The 12,276-nt window shown below is 37.9% G+C and overlaps 1 protein-coding gene across 4 annotated transcripts in view; it reads right to left on the minus strand.

Annotated features, from left to right (window-relative positions):
- Positions 1 to 12,276, minus strand: part of FOCAD (focadhesin) — a 93,361-nt gene that overhangs the window by 29,713 nt on the left and 51,372 nt on the right. For all 4 annotated transcript variants that reach the window (XM_023943533.2, XM_086868029.1, XM_023943534.2 and 1 more), the window contains 4 exons: positions 11,039 to 11,122; positions 9,434 to 9,566; positions 6,860 to 7,048; positions 6,505 to 6,626 (listed from right to left, as the gene is read on the minus strand). In XM_023943533.2, the coding sequence (XP_023799301.2) occupies positions 6,505 to 6,626; positions 6,860 to 7,048; positions 9,434 to 9,566; positions 11,039 to 11,122 (528 nt within the window). The remainder of the gene's footprint in view (positions 1 to 6,504; positions 6,627 to 6,859; positions 7,049 to 9,433; positions 9,567 to 11,038; positions 11,123 to 12,276) is intronic.

Consider the following 12,276-nt stretch of genomic DNA (forward strand, 5'->3'; position numbering starts at 1 on the left):
ATGGACCATCCACAGAGGTGATGTATTCACCATCCCTGAAGGTGTTCAAGAAATGTCTGCATGTGGCACAGTGCTATGATCTAGTTGAGAATTGGTGACTGGTCAAAGGTTGCCCCCAGTGCGGTCTTCTCCAACCTAAATGATTCTGTGTTACAGGTTTAACTGGTCTCGTAGTGATTTGTGAAGTTCACCATGTAATCCACACTTGTGAAAGACAACAAAAGCAGGCCTGCAAAATACTGCAGGTGCTCATGCAGGAATTCATTACAAAGCTTTAGGCATCTTGTGACATTGTAAGCATCTAGACAATATGGTATATCAGAAGCACCTAAAATTTACAGATGTTTTTGATGACAATAGAGCCGCTGAGGTGCTTTTCATTAATTAACTTTATGGCAGTAATCATTTTGCATGTATGTGGAATATAAGGAAAGAGGGGACTGAACATCTCCACATAACAAAGAACACTCAAAATTCATCTACAATTGAAAATGACTGGACATAGTGCTGAAGATTTTCATATAAGCTGTACTGTTCAAGGGAACTGAGAACCAAGGACTAGTGCTTGTGAAACACTGGCACATGATGTAGGCTTTTTCTTAGGAGCATCACATGGCCAGATCAAAACCAGCCAAGTGATTTTTAAGGAAGAGCTGCGATCTGATATCTGAGGCAGTAAGAAATGGCATGAGCTTGGAGCTAGTAACCTGAGCCTTTCAACTGATGCTTAAGAAGGACATGTCTGCCTGAAAAGACACAAAATCATAGACTATGGTGGTCAAAATGCAAGACAGATAATGCTGGCAAACCCAGGAGACACTACTTCTGTATTGGTTAGGGACAATACTTTTATGTCAGTGAAATGTTTAGGCATGTATTCAAATGCTCTGCTCACATATGGGACATATAAAATGCCACCTCAGTGATTTCATAAATAAGGCTAGCATTATGTATCTGTATCAAGGAAATAGTGAAACAGACTCTCTTTTAATTTTAACTTTTGCTTAGAGGGTCTTTTTAACATACTTGATTGCATATACTTCCAAATCCATCCCCTAACATTTCTTTGTGAGGAAAAAAAAAAAAATCTTTCTCTAAGACACAGTAGACTAAGGAAAAGAAAAACAAAAATCTGTCAGAAACTTAATTTCTGAATACTGTTTTATCACTGAATGAAATACACTCAGTAAATTCAGTAGCAGAAACCAGCACAAACTAGTTAATATTTGGTGCTACATCTCTCTAGGCACAGAAGAATGAATTCTACAATGAATTCTGCTCCAGAAAATCCAATAATCATCTTAAGGTACAAGGTTTGAATAAACGTTTCCCATACAAGGTCTGAATAAATGTTTGAGTATCTCGATTACATCAAAACCAAACCAGGAAAGAAAAGCACAGAAGGAGTTTTTCACTTTACTTTCCAAAGGTGCATGTCATCACAGCACATCTAATTGAACACACTTAGAAAATACGCAGGGAATGGTTCTTCCATGAGTATACAGAGTGCCTAACATGATTATTACTTGTACCATTGAATAGTGCATAACTCACCTCTGCAACTCAACTTTGCAATTGTGCCTGTAAATATGGCTCATAAATAGGGAAAAGTAACTTGTGCTATTTCCAACACACTAAAAGCACCTGGATATTGTGAAAAATGCAAAGGCAAGACCATTTTCCATTTTAAAAAAACCCCTACAAATTGCACCAGTTCAAAGTGCCAAAGCTACCATCTACCACACTGGTCTGCCAATAGCAGTCTGTCTCTGTGCTTTTTGCATGTAGGATGAACTGTCCTCTTCACCTCCAATAAAGAACAAAAAGATGGATAGCTAGGTGAAAGCCTAGTAACTCTGATGCAAAATACACATGAACAGAACCATCAGAATATATGGTACATGATGTGAACATAAGTGACTATTCATCCTCAATCATTTTCACAACATATTACATGATTCTGAATTTCCTATGAAATTTCTATGAACATTATTTGCAAAACCTGAAACAGTCATAGGCAATATTCAGAGACTTCTTGTAGAGTGTGCTCCAGACAGCCACAGGAAAACAGAAAACCCATGGTCTATACTTCTGACCACTGACTACAGTAACTTACATGTCCCCACAGACAGAGGCCGACAAGCTCTGTTTAATAATCAAACAGCACATCCCCATTTCTAGGGGTGATGATCTTCCTCTTTCAACTCACCAGTGACCACTAAAGAGCAATACAGTCAGCATTTGAATCATACCACAGTTTATTGAACCTATTTTCTTCTTCCTGTGAAATACCCATTCAAGTAATATAAACCTTCTGCATCTTAATCTGATCCTGCTGACAGATATCACAGATACATGCAATTCCTCAGCTAGAACAGCACCTAGGTGATAGAAGAGGTATGGCCCATTAAGGTTGAATAGTAAATTATCTTTTTGCTGCTGTTAATGTTCAATCTGAATGGCAGCTAAACCCAGGTATTTGTTATTTGTGTGTTTTAAAGACTTTTCAACATACAAATGATGCCTTAAGTTTTAGTTTTCGTATGTTCCTGATTCAGTGCTGCCTAGGTGTGTAGTTCAGAGTTTCCTATTAAGTATTAGTGAGCTCTCTACACAGGGTAGGTAGACAAAACAATTCCTTTTCCAGCTCGATATCAAGGATGATCGTTACAAGTTTCAGGCCCAAAAGCATAAACAATGGTGGACTGAAGAGAGAAAACAAGGAAGCGATTTCATAACCTGAAGCAGTGATTGGACAATTAACCCAAATAGGCAGATGGACCAAAACTTATAAAAATGTGAGACCTTGTGACCAGTTGTTCATTTTGTGACCACTTTTAGGTCCACCTTGGGTGTAGCCCTGGCCAGACTCTTGTACTGCCCAAGGTGTGTCCTTTAAGGCTTTCAATAAATACCTACTTTATTCTTAACTCTGTCTAACCTCTGTTCTAGGTCAGCCTTCTCAAGGTGTCAGTTCTGGTGACCCAGAAGGGACTGAAGGCATCTGGAAAAACCCCTGGATCAGAGCAACACACAGCTCTTGCCCCCCCAATTCCTGCCAGCACTCTCAGGGGGAGTGGGAGGAGAAAGAAAATATCTCCTCTGCATACAAATGTCATATATCTAATTTTTTTTGGTAGAAGGATACCAGGCATCACAGTTTGACACATAAGGACTCTCATAAAAATGAAACAGGTATTTTCAAGCCCCTCACCTCGCCTCAGATGCTAAAATCTAAGTGCAATAATGGCAACTATATATACACAGACTCACAATCTGTACATGCATACTTTATAGCTGTGAGCATAGATCAAACCACTGAATACACAAAAATGTTATTATCCCAGTATGGTGGTGACTCCTTAGTCCTAACTAAGAAAATGCTGACCACTGGAGATTTTTTTGAGGTAAAACTAAATAGATGCCAGCTATCTCCAATTAATTGTATTTTTTTATGTTTACATTGACCTTAGGCTTGATTATTCAGAGCTTTACAGAGATCTCAATGCTTCAAATGCAACTTTAAGACTTCTTATTAACAGAACACTCCTTAAAATGTCACTATAAGGATTAACCACTACAATGTCTTCCCTCTCCCAAAATAATGAGTCAAAGCAGTAGCAAAAGAAGTGTTATTTGGGTAATTTAAACCCCTAAAACAAATGCTTAGTGTGATGTGTTGAACTGTGAAGTGATGACTGCAAAAACACATTAATTCCTATAGGACTGCAATAAAATGGGCTTAGGTCCTACTAATACACAACTTTTTTTGACCAATTTGGCAGTTTTATAGCTTAGGCTCCCTGTCTTTATTACTAACCTCTGTTCCCCAGAAGAACACTGAAAGCCAAACAAACATTAAAGCATGAAATTCAGCTGGATGACTAAACTTGCTACTCATCTAGCCAAAGGTCCAAACAACTCTTTTCTCACCACCCTGTCTCTACGTACAAAGGGTAAAAGCACAAGAAAAAAAACTCTTAAAGCAGTGTAAACTGAAAACAGAAATACTGATTTTTAATCAAAATTTTATATTTACCCTAGTTTTCTGCTGAAAGCATGCAGTTAGCATTGTCTGAAGATACTCTGTGTTTAGATGAAAAACACAAATATATTTGGATTCATTTTCAGTTTTACTACACCTTGAATCAATCAACTTGGTAAAGTAGTGAGAGACTTAGTAAATTATTTCTGTCTCCAGTCATTCTGTGTATGCACTAACTTAATCCACTTCACCACATTGACCACAATAAAATTGCCATGTATTGTCCAGCAAACCATTTTAAGGTTGTGTTTCTATGAAGGTAGCTTGTTCACATAAGAAAAGCCAACTCTGGATATGCTACTGGATTTTATAATCACTGCTAGTACACACAACTATTTCTTTTATGAGGATTTTATTTGATGCTTTAGGGCAACAGGCAAGTGTTTAAAACCAAGTTCAGAACTGATCTTCATCCTATTATAATTTGACTGATATAAAACTTTCATACATGCCTTCTATGATAGCATAGTTAAACATGTTTTTCTTCAGAACCTCTGTCAAAAACTCAAGTCTCTCTAAATGAAACCATCACATACAGTGCAGAGCTTTTATTTCTAGATACTATGGAAGCTCATGCTTCACTCCTAACTCATTAATCTGAATCTGTTCCTCTGACATATGAAATATCCCTGTGAACTTTCCCTGGTGCTCTCTGCTGGAGCTTCCGAATAGTTAGAAAACATTCATTAATTCACACTCCTGTGATAATGAGGGGTATTATCTCCAGTTTTTCCTTTCATTCTTTAGCAGAAAAGATGTCACAATGGAAAATGTCTATTAAATTTGCATACATGGTTAGATATCTTGAAATCAGTGCTCAAAGGTGGGTTTTTTCCCACCTTTTTTTCTAGTGTGCAAGAAGAACTTGTCATCCAAAGTACTTCATAATCCCACTGACACTGACTTTATGAAACAGAGTCAGGGATGGATTTCTACACTCCAGTCCAACTGGTGCAGACTGGCTTTTGTCTTTGTATACCTGGCCTAACTTCCACTGGGATCCATGTGGTGTGTCTGTGGCCATAAGACATGATTATTATTTTTTGTGCCTTTTCAGTCCTGAAGGACAAAAACTATTAGAATGTTATTTGGAAAGCAGAAGTTGTATGTGTATGCTAGCAGATGGAAGCATTTGAGAGATGGTATAGAAGCAGAAGACTGTACTTCACCATGGCACACATATACCTCATTTGACTGGAAACTTCAGGCAAACTATGCTGCAGATAGGTTTGTTAGAGAAGGAACTGGTCTGCTTGCTCCAGAAAGACTGAGGGAGTTAACCAGTACAAACACAGTGTGAACATGCTGAAGCAGGACCGAGAGCAAAGCTCAGAGAGAGCCATGTGGGTGCACCACAGGATAAGAACATAGTCCCCACACATTATCCATGGCACACGCCTGTGTTCTAGTGTCAGACTTTCAGTTTGTTCACAAAAAAACTCTCCAAACTCTGCACATTCAACCTTCCCACTCAAAACTTGTGCTGTATTTATTTCATGACTGAGTGCTTGATATCAGTGATTTTAGTAGGGTCATAGAAGAACTTCACAGTACATATGCCTCACATCTGGGTGACCGTCACAAAAACATCAGGACCCAGATCACCCCCTCAGATGCATGTAAGTAGCTCCTAAGAAATACAAAATGTCTATTAATAGAATTATATTACAAACTTTTAAAAGTTGAACACAGTTTCACTTGTGTTAAAAGCTGCTGCTCCCACTGGCATAAAGTTGGGAAAGGAACACTTATTTCCCTGGATCCAGTAGAACTGTTAATATTTTTTTACTGTTGCCCAAAATTTTCAAAGATGGACTTTGATATTCAAAAGCACCATAATTCAAAATGCTCTGACAGACTTCATTACAAGCACTTTATTTTCCAAAATGATTAAGTGAGGGCTTACTTAATGCCATTTTTCTAAAACCACACCAAAGGTAACTGCATGGTTTTGGTGGCAAAAGTCTAGTATGTCAGGGAGCTGAAATGTTTAACAGACAGAAAAAAATGCCAAGTCTTAGCAAGGTGTAGATATTGTTTCCCCACAGAGTCCCATCATTGTTCAAGCTTGCTATTCACCTACAACTGATTACACATGGCAGGTATCAGGCATATATGTACAGCAGTCTGCAAGGCAGGAAAAGGCAATGATCACCTGTCTGCTTTTTTGATTTTCAGAAGAGGCATTTCAGTAGTGAACACTTAAAAAAAAAAAAAAAAAAGTATTTACAAGTTAAGTTAAAGTTAGTGAGGGTGGGTGATAGGCTGATGATCAGACTTGGTAATTCTATGATTCTAGCTGTCCTGCACAAAATTTTCAGTTAATTATGATACATTCACACATGCCACTACTAGCTGATATCAACACCCAATGAGTGTAAACAGAAGAGATTCTAAAGCAGGGAAGGACGTGTCATAGTTCTGAGAAGTGAAGCAAAGAAAAGCTAGCAACAACTTACCTCATGAATGAGGGCGACCAACATTTGCTGGAAACTGCGGCCCCTGCTGGCCAGAAATCGATTAATAGGCTTGCCATCCTTGCCCATGTGGACAGGGAGGTCGAAACACAGCAACATGCCGGCTGAAACACGGAGGGAAAGGGAACAGAAAAGTCAAAGACAACACTCACTCAGAGCCAAGGGAGAACCCAAAGCAAAGTAAGGTTAATGTAATAAAGACAACAATTCAAAAGAATATGCGAGCATATTTAAGGGGCATAAAACGTCATTTCTTAAGTTAATTCACCTTCAGATTCATAGAAATCTTTGGGTCAAAACATGCATACTTGTCTACTTCAAGAAAGTGACAGCTTACCTGCAAGGCCTGGTGTCATGCCTGGTTGCTTGTTCCTCTCATACATTTTCAGCAAGAAATTTGGAACACCTGCCACTGTCTTCCCCTGGTCTGAGCGTGTGGCTGCTCCTCTTAAGGCAGAATGATACACAGCACGAGGCATGCTGGTCATCTCCTGTTTCACAAGTGATGTTGCAAACTCTTCAAATGCTTGATGAAGTGCAATGCAATGAAGTGAGAGGAAAGGGAATGTGAGAGGCTGGGGACTGAGAGACAAAACTAACCCTTGAAAGCCCAGAACGACACCAGCACTTTTTTTGCACTTCATAGTGGAGCAGCTGTCTAAATCTGATGTTCTAGCATGGGGAGGAGGAACATCTATATCTAAGGATTTTTTCCCCTGAGCTGTAGTGTCTATGAAGTTGTAAACAGCATTGCTAATAAACATGGGAACTTGCTAAAAACAAAAAAAGTGAGGAACTTCCAGTATAAAGCTACTTTATTCAAAACTGACATAGGTATATTTAAGGTTGGAAAGCAAGACAGAAACTCTAAGTCTTTCTCTTCAATCCTCAACACTTCAGTTTTGTTGGAGGAATAGGTATTAAGGTATTTGTTGACATGAAAACACTATCCATCTACCTCTCTAGACTTTTTATAGAAAGTGTTTAGTTTAGGATGGCTACAACAATAGGGAAGAAATTTGCTGAAAGAGGGAGCTATTTCTCTGCTGGAAACCATTCACACAGATAGAGACCCCCTATCACTGCTGTCATGTTACTGCATTCGCCAGTTATGCCAGAAGACATAAATATAAACCATTCAGAAGCAACTCTTTAGGCAGGCTCTAGACTGACAAATATAACCCCAACTACAAAATCTGGATAAAATTAGCAAAAATACTAGATGTGGAGTAAATACTAGAAATACAGTATTTCAGTGACTGAAATAGATCTGAGGGTAAAGATAGGTAACTAGCATCACATGAACAATATTTTTATTATTATTATTGTTGCTGCTACTATCATCATTATCATCATCCCCTTTGCAGTCAGGATACTACTACTATTACTAACAACAGCAACAGCAATGATATCAAGCTTATAGTTCTTCCTATGAATTCTTTTTAATTCTCTGACTACCAGGCTTGAGAAGAGTCTCAGACACCCAGAATGAAAACCAATTGAAATAAAAAAATAAGGCTGTTATACTCCTCTGATATCCTGGGAATCTAACACATAGAAACAATATGAAAACTGATGTGACAAACAGTTTTAAAGAAGTATTTTTGAGACAAAATACTACCTAAAGCTCCACTTTCCAATGCTTCATGAAAAGTAGTTACATGTTATTAATCTCAATAACACGCACCACTAGAATTCCAGCAAATGAGATGACATAGATTCAGCTCCCATAGAACAGGGACTCTGTGGCTTTTGGCCTGTCTCGGACATTGACTCATTAATCTAGTTTCACAGTCTTTCAGTGAAGCAATTCATGCTCAGTAACTACTCCAGCCAGTCACTGAAGGTTTTGCTCAAACGTGCTGGACTCTCTGTTAACTAACAATGTTAGAAGACACCTCTGAGGGAGAAACTGCTCAATGAGTGCTTGGATTCAACTATTTTGATACTGGTTTTAATACACAGATTGAGCTTTCTGTCAAGATACATAATTCTCTTTCATTGAACTAGGTTATGTTGTTCTCCCCTGCAAAGCTTCCAGGATTTAGTAGTTAGGACTCTCTAGGTTAGGCTGCACAAATTCCAGATGCCAATGCATGCAGAGTTTGATGAATAGCTTATTTTAGAAACCCCTACTGGGGGAAAATACTACAAAACACCACCTACTATCTCACAGTAATGTTTACAGCCTGCAATCACACATGAAGATCCCATGTATTCTAAAAAGACTGAAATAACAATGTCTATGTCATGGGACAATATCTCAAATCCTGTAACTCTGAGACAATGAGCATTCTGAAAGTAATCAAGTGAATGGTAAAAAATCTCAAATACTGAAGGTAATTCAACTGCAGAGGTTTCAGAACAAGTGTATCAACCAGAGACCATCTGTTGAAGCCTACTTCAGTATCAATATGCATCACTACAATTATGCATTAAGCCTAACACTGAGATTTTAATCAATTAAGCAGCCTTTGTGTAGAGCATTGTTTTTACACTATTAATGCTCTGTTTACAAAATAATAAAGATCAAATTTATTTTACTTCAATCTGTCCTGGGCTAAAATACAAAATTGCCCTTATCTGTTCAGTCCTCCCTACTGAAGTCACACTGTGATGAAACAATGAATACTTTAAGTAAATAATAAGGAACTGGCTTTCCCTTTAGGATGGGTGAATAATTTTTTCATTAACATTTTTTGCCTATCATCAGGACCTCCATCACACCATCTTCCTAGAAATGGGTTGTGGGCTTTATTTTTTACTTCACATTTTTTCCCATCATTTATTAACAAAAAAAATAGAAAAGCTGCACTTCAATGTGATACTCTATTCTAGACGAGCCACAGGTCTGTACAGTCACTGTGATTCTGTATCTCCAAAGCGACCTCAAACACTGGATATATTATACCTCCTAAAACAGCAGCTGGTGTTAGAGACAACAGCTTGATATATGAAGAGCCCGGAACAAATAGATTTGCCTCCTGATCCTCTTCATCTTCATTCATGTCTATCTCTTCCAGTGAGTTAACTTCTGGCCGCGCCTGAAAAAATTTTAGAAAATTAAATGTCAGAATGTCAGCACAGAAATCTCAAGTCCTCATTATCATTCATGTTTCCAAGTGTGAAAAATAGCAACTAAATATGAAAAATTCCCCATTTCATAATTTTCACTCCATTTCGTAAATTTGAAGCTTAATTAATAAAAGCTTTTCTTCTACCTGACTGAAACACTAGTGGGTAAAAATCACAGGGTGTGTAAATAAATATCTGTAATAATAAAATTAATCAGCTTACAGTTGAACTAATATTCATAAAACTTTACTTTCACTCTGATTCTTCTTTAGGTTAACAATGTTTTATATTGGCACTTTAATATAAATAAACCATTTTAGCTAGACACTACTTTTACATAGAGAGTTTTTGTAATTTGAAAAACCGCAACATATTTACATTGCTTTCAATTAAAACATATTCAATTACTTTCTGTAAAGAATTGCACCAGTAATACAACTCTAAGTATTAGCACTAGTAATACAGAACTATGTACTAATGTGAAAGAGTTAGTCTTGCAGCAGAGTTTATATAATTTCCTTATTCTGTCCTGTGGTCTTCTATGTAAAACATTCTTTGTAAGGTTTATGCTGAACTCTTCTCAGTGATTTATATAAAGTATATTTTTTAATTTTAAAGTTGCATATTTCAGCCTTTTCATAACAGCCAGTTACAATACACAAATGGAGTCCATCATATAATAAAGCAGTAAATAAAACCTTTACTATAAAGCCATAGGATTCACTATTCCATAAAGTACCAGTGGATTACTGAGTATTGTCTAGTCTCTCATACAAAGAAAAAAAAAGGCACCCAGATGACGTTTTGTTCATCTCCTTGTACTCTTTCATTTTGTTAGGTTACTGAATCACTTAATCAGAAGTTTCAGAATTTAACAGCCCTCTGCATACTTAAAAAGCCTTTTAGTAAGAACCTCAGTGCCCTTCAGACTGCCTTTACTGACAAAAAAGTAAAATGCTATGCTGTGAAAGTTCACAACAAAAACACAGGGAAACTTTCCAGCTTCATTCCAAAACTTGCACCTACTTCCGAAACTGACTTGCCTGTCTTAGGAACAAGAGCCCTATCCATGAGTGTGACTGCAATGAAAGAAACAGCAATCACAAGAGCTGCTTAGTGTCAAGACTCAAATACAAGCACTAACAGAAGAGCATAAAATGCAAATCAGCTGCCCAAAAAATAGCTGCTAATTTAATAACAAAATAAGAAAAACTACCTCGTGACCAACTTTCATTTGTGCCTTTCCCTGCTCGCAAGACTTAGCTATGCCAATCACACATGACATCATCGCATGTCACCAGCAGGACCCTGTGTTCCTTCAGGAGGCTGTCCTGAATTTCTGGCAGAGGAGGCACAGGGACTAATTTCCTTTCAAAAGGATGTAACCCATGTCACATGGAAGTATCAGATGTGCTTACTATCAAACATATAACATGGCTACCTGTTCAGGAAGATGAAGAATTGTATGTTCTTCAGAGTCAAATGATGAGAGTGATTTATAGGCTGAAATAGCAACAAGGGCATCCTAAAAAATTAACAGGAGGAAAAACAAAGTCACAAACACAGCATACAGTATTGCTACCTACTGGAAACTTCACATACAAAGAGCTTGTCAAGTAACCACTGAATGCTGAAAAGAGTTCAGCATTTTCCTGAGGCACACTCTCAATTGCTTACTTTTTATATACTCAATGAAAAGTAGCAAGACCAATTATATAGGCTTGAAAACAAGCATTCTACTTCAGGTAGAAATACCCAAGCTATGAGAATAATGTTGATAACGTATTGATATTTAAGCTGTTACTAAAAAGTGTTTACTCTAAATCAAATACTTTTCAGCTTCCTGTGCCACTGTGCAGGTGCACAAGATGCTCAGAGTGAGCACGGCCAATAAAGATGATCTGAACTGACCAAAGGGATATTCTGTACCATAGAATTTTATGCCTAGTATATAAACTCAGGGAAGTTGGCCATAGGGTACCCATTATTGCTCAGGAATGGACTGGGCATCACTCAGTGGGTGGTGAGCAATTGTATTGTGCAATACCTGTTTGTAATTGAGTTTTATTCCTCGTCTTTTTGTTACAGCCCCTTTCTTTACTACTGTTATTGTTACTGTTATTTTTGTTATTATTATTATTACACAGTTACTTTATTTCACTTATTAGCCAGTTCTTGTCTCAATCCATGGGGTTTACCTTTTTCCAGCTCTCCTTCCCATCCCACCACAAGGAAGGGGAGTGAGTAAGTGGCTGCATGGGACTTAACTGTCATCTGGGATTAACCAAGGGGTTGAAAAATTCACTGAAATAGGCTGACAGAAGTCTTAGTCTTAAACTAAAATACATTTCTTCCACCAGCCCCATGGTGATGATAGTCCAACATTCCCACTGCACTACAATACTCCACAAATGAATGGAGTTAGCTGTCACAGCAGCATTAACATGCTTCACCACGTTAAGGCTGAAATTTTCCAGGGAAAGTCAAACTAGTTTCTGAGAATCACAGAATATGCTGTATTAGAAGACACCCACAAGGATCATCAAGTCCAACTACTGGCACTGCACAGTACCATCCCCAAGAATGATGGCATGTGCCTGGGAGCATTGTCCAAACAACTGTGTCAGGCTTGGTGCTGTGACCTCTTCCGTGGGGGGCTCTTCCAGTGCCCAACCATCC

Source organism: Cyanistes caeruleus, chromosome Z, assembly GCF_971803275.1.
Source record: "Cyanistes caeruleus chromosome Z, bCyaCae1.hap1.1, whole genome shotgun sequence".
NCBI lineage: Eukaryota > Metazoa > Chordata > Aves > Passeriformes > Paridae > Cyanistes > Cyanistes caeruleus.